Source organism: Elephantulus edwardii, unplaced genomic scaffold, assembly GCF_000299155.1.
Source record: "Elephantulus edwardii isolate Elephantulus edwardi_28Jun2011 unplaced genomic scaffold, EleEdw1.0 scaffold00016, whole genome shotgun sequence".
Lineage (NCBI taxonomy): Eukaryota > Metazoa > Chordata > Mammalia > Macroscelidea > Macroscelididae > Elephantulus > Elephantulus edwardii.
Window position 1 is genome coordinate 2,513,467 of NW_006399766.1, and position 2,194 is coordinate 2,515,660.

Here is a 2,194-nt window from a genome sequence, read left to right on the forward strand (position 1 = left end):
TAGGTAGTGTCATGATGGATAGGAGACTGAAACCGTCAGCAGATATATCTTGCTTGGATCCACAATTAACACCCTTGGTACTAGCAGTCAGGAAATAAGGAGACACACTGCACTAGCAAAGTCTGCAGTTAGAGACCTCTCCAAATTATTGAGGAGTAATGGTTATGTTTGAGGACTAAGGTGTATCTGATTTAGGTCATGGTCTTTCAAATCACTTGCTATGCATCTGAGAGGTGGACAATGAATTGGGATAATAGAAGAATTTATGCCTTTGAAATGTGATGTTGAAGAGCACTGAATATCCCATGGATGGTCAAAAGAACAAACAGTGCTCTTTTGAGGCAAGAATGATAAAGCTTCACCTCAAATACTTTGGACAGGTTGCTAGAAGGGGCTATTCCTTGGAGAGGGACATAATTCTGGCAAGGGTGGAGGGTCAGTGAAGGAGAGGCAGACCTTTAGCCAGGTGGATCCACATGATGACTGCTGTGTCTGGGAGTGTGAGGATGGTGCAGGGTTCAGATCTTTTCACGGTGTCACTACGAGTCATACCCAACAGCACCTGATAACAACAACCCTAATATGGACCCATCACACTTCACCATATTAACTTATTTCACTTGATCTTCAGGTATTGGATGATATTCCACCATCATCCTAATAAGATTATTGTTCTTATGTGTTAAAATCCTAGAAGCATGTGCTGAGTACTATTTACTGTAGTACTCATGTACTAAACAATACTTTAGTAATGAGTAAATGCTGTGTTAAGATTTAAGGAATACAGGGAGTTCTGGTGGCCTAGTGGCAAGAAGCTGCACCGCAAGCCCAGAAGTACGAGGTTCGAGTCCACCAGATGTTCTGCTGGAGAAGGAGAGGCAATCTCCTCCTGTACCAGTCAGATCTGATTTGACGGTACATGCACAAAAAATAATAAACACTAAAAAAATTTAAAAAAAGATTTAAGGAATAAATAAGACAATAAGTTATGTACTATAATTTATTAAGAGTTATTTGTCTTACAAAATTGAATAAACTGAGAAAATCCAAGTCTGTACCATTCAGTTTTAGAGAACACTTTTACAGTATTTTCTGTGATTGTTGATCACAGTTCTATTCAGGCTGTATTCGTTCACCATGCAAAGAGATATCTATCACTATGTCACCTTAACTTATTCCACATGCATATAATGGTAGCTTTCCAAATAGTTTCTATTTAAAAAAACAACAAACATGTTAAATCATGTAAACAGCAACAAAAGAGCAAACAATATAATCCTTAAGCTTATAGAATCCATAGTTAATTAAGTAAACCACATCGCTACACAAATAAAAGCTTAATTTTCAATGTTACATTTCTACAACATGGGCACAAAGACAATCAATCTTAGATTCCCTGTATATTTATAAGGATAACATCCTTCCTCAAACATCATGTAGAAAATTTACCCTTTATCACTAGGGGTAAGAGGAGCTTTTGGTCAGCACTCTCGATTTCACCCGGCTCTTGGGGGTATCTCCAGGGAGGGCTGCAGCTCTGGCTTGGGCTCTTTCTTCTTCATCTTTCAAGGCCTCTTCATACCAGGATGGAAAAGACCTTGGGTCAGTGCGCTGGCTCTTGGCCACAAACTGCAGGATTTTCATCTTAGTTGTTTCAACATGGGCCCGTGGGCCCCACAGAAATTCATACTGTGGGGGATCACTATTGGGCACCTGTTGATATTGAAGGTATTTTTCTTGCACCAAGTCTTTGGTGATGAAATTCTTGGGATTTCCAAAGATGAAGTGCTTCTGCTCAGGATATATACCTGTACCACTCAGGACTTTCCAGACTTCCTCTTCAGTGGCCCTGTTGCCCTTCATGAAGATCACACCCAAGATAAGTATGAGGAGGCCAGACTTTGGCATGCCCTCTACTTCACTCAGCAGCCCATCATAGGTGAGGCCTAATTTGATGTGAAGGGCATAAATGTTGCTGCCGGGATCCACCTCCTTCAGATCCAGACCAAAGATAATCTCCAAGCATTCAGTGGCTCTCATGAGGATCTCAGGAAAGTATTCTGCATACTCTTCCATGACAACATTCATCATTTCTTCCTTTGTAATCAGCTCTTTCTTTTTGTACTTGGTCAGCAGGAAATCCACCAGGAAATCTATCTTTTTTCTTATAAGATCTTTGCACATATTCACAATG

At 40.2% G+C, this 2,194-nt stretch overlaps 1 protein-coding gene across 1 annotated transcript; it reads right to left on the minus strand.

Moving 5' to 3' along the window:
- Positions 1-1,458: 1,458 nt before the first annotated feature.
- Positions 1,459-2,184, minus strand: LOC102872231 (melanoma-associated antigen B16-like). The gene has a single exon (XM_006881856.1). It carries the CDS (start codon positions 2,182-2,184, stop codon positions 1,459-1,461), a length of 726 nt encoding a protein of 241 aa, XP_006881918.1.
- Positions 2,185-2,194: the final 10 nt, after the last annotated feature.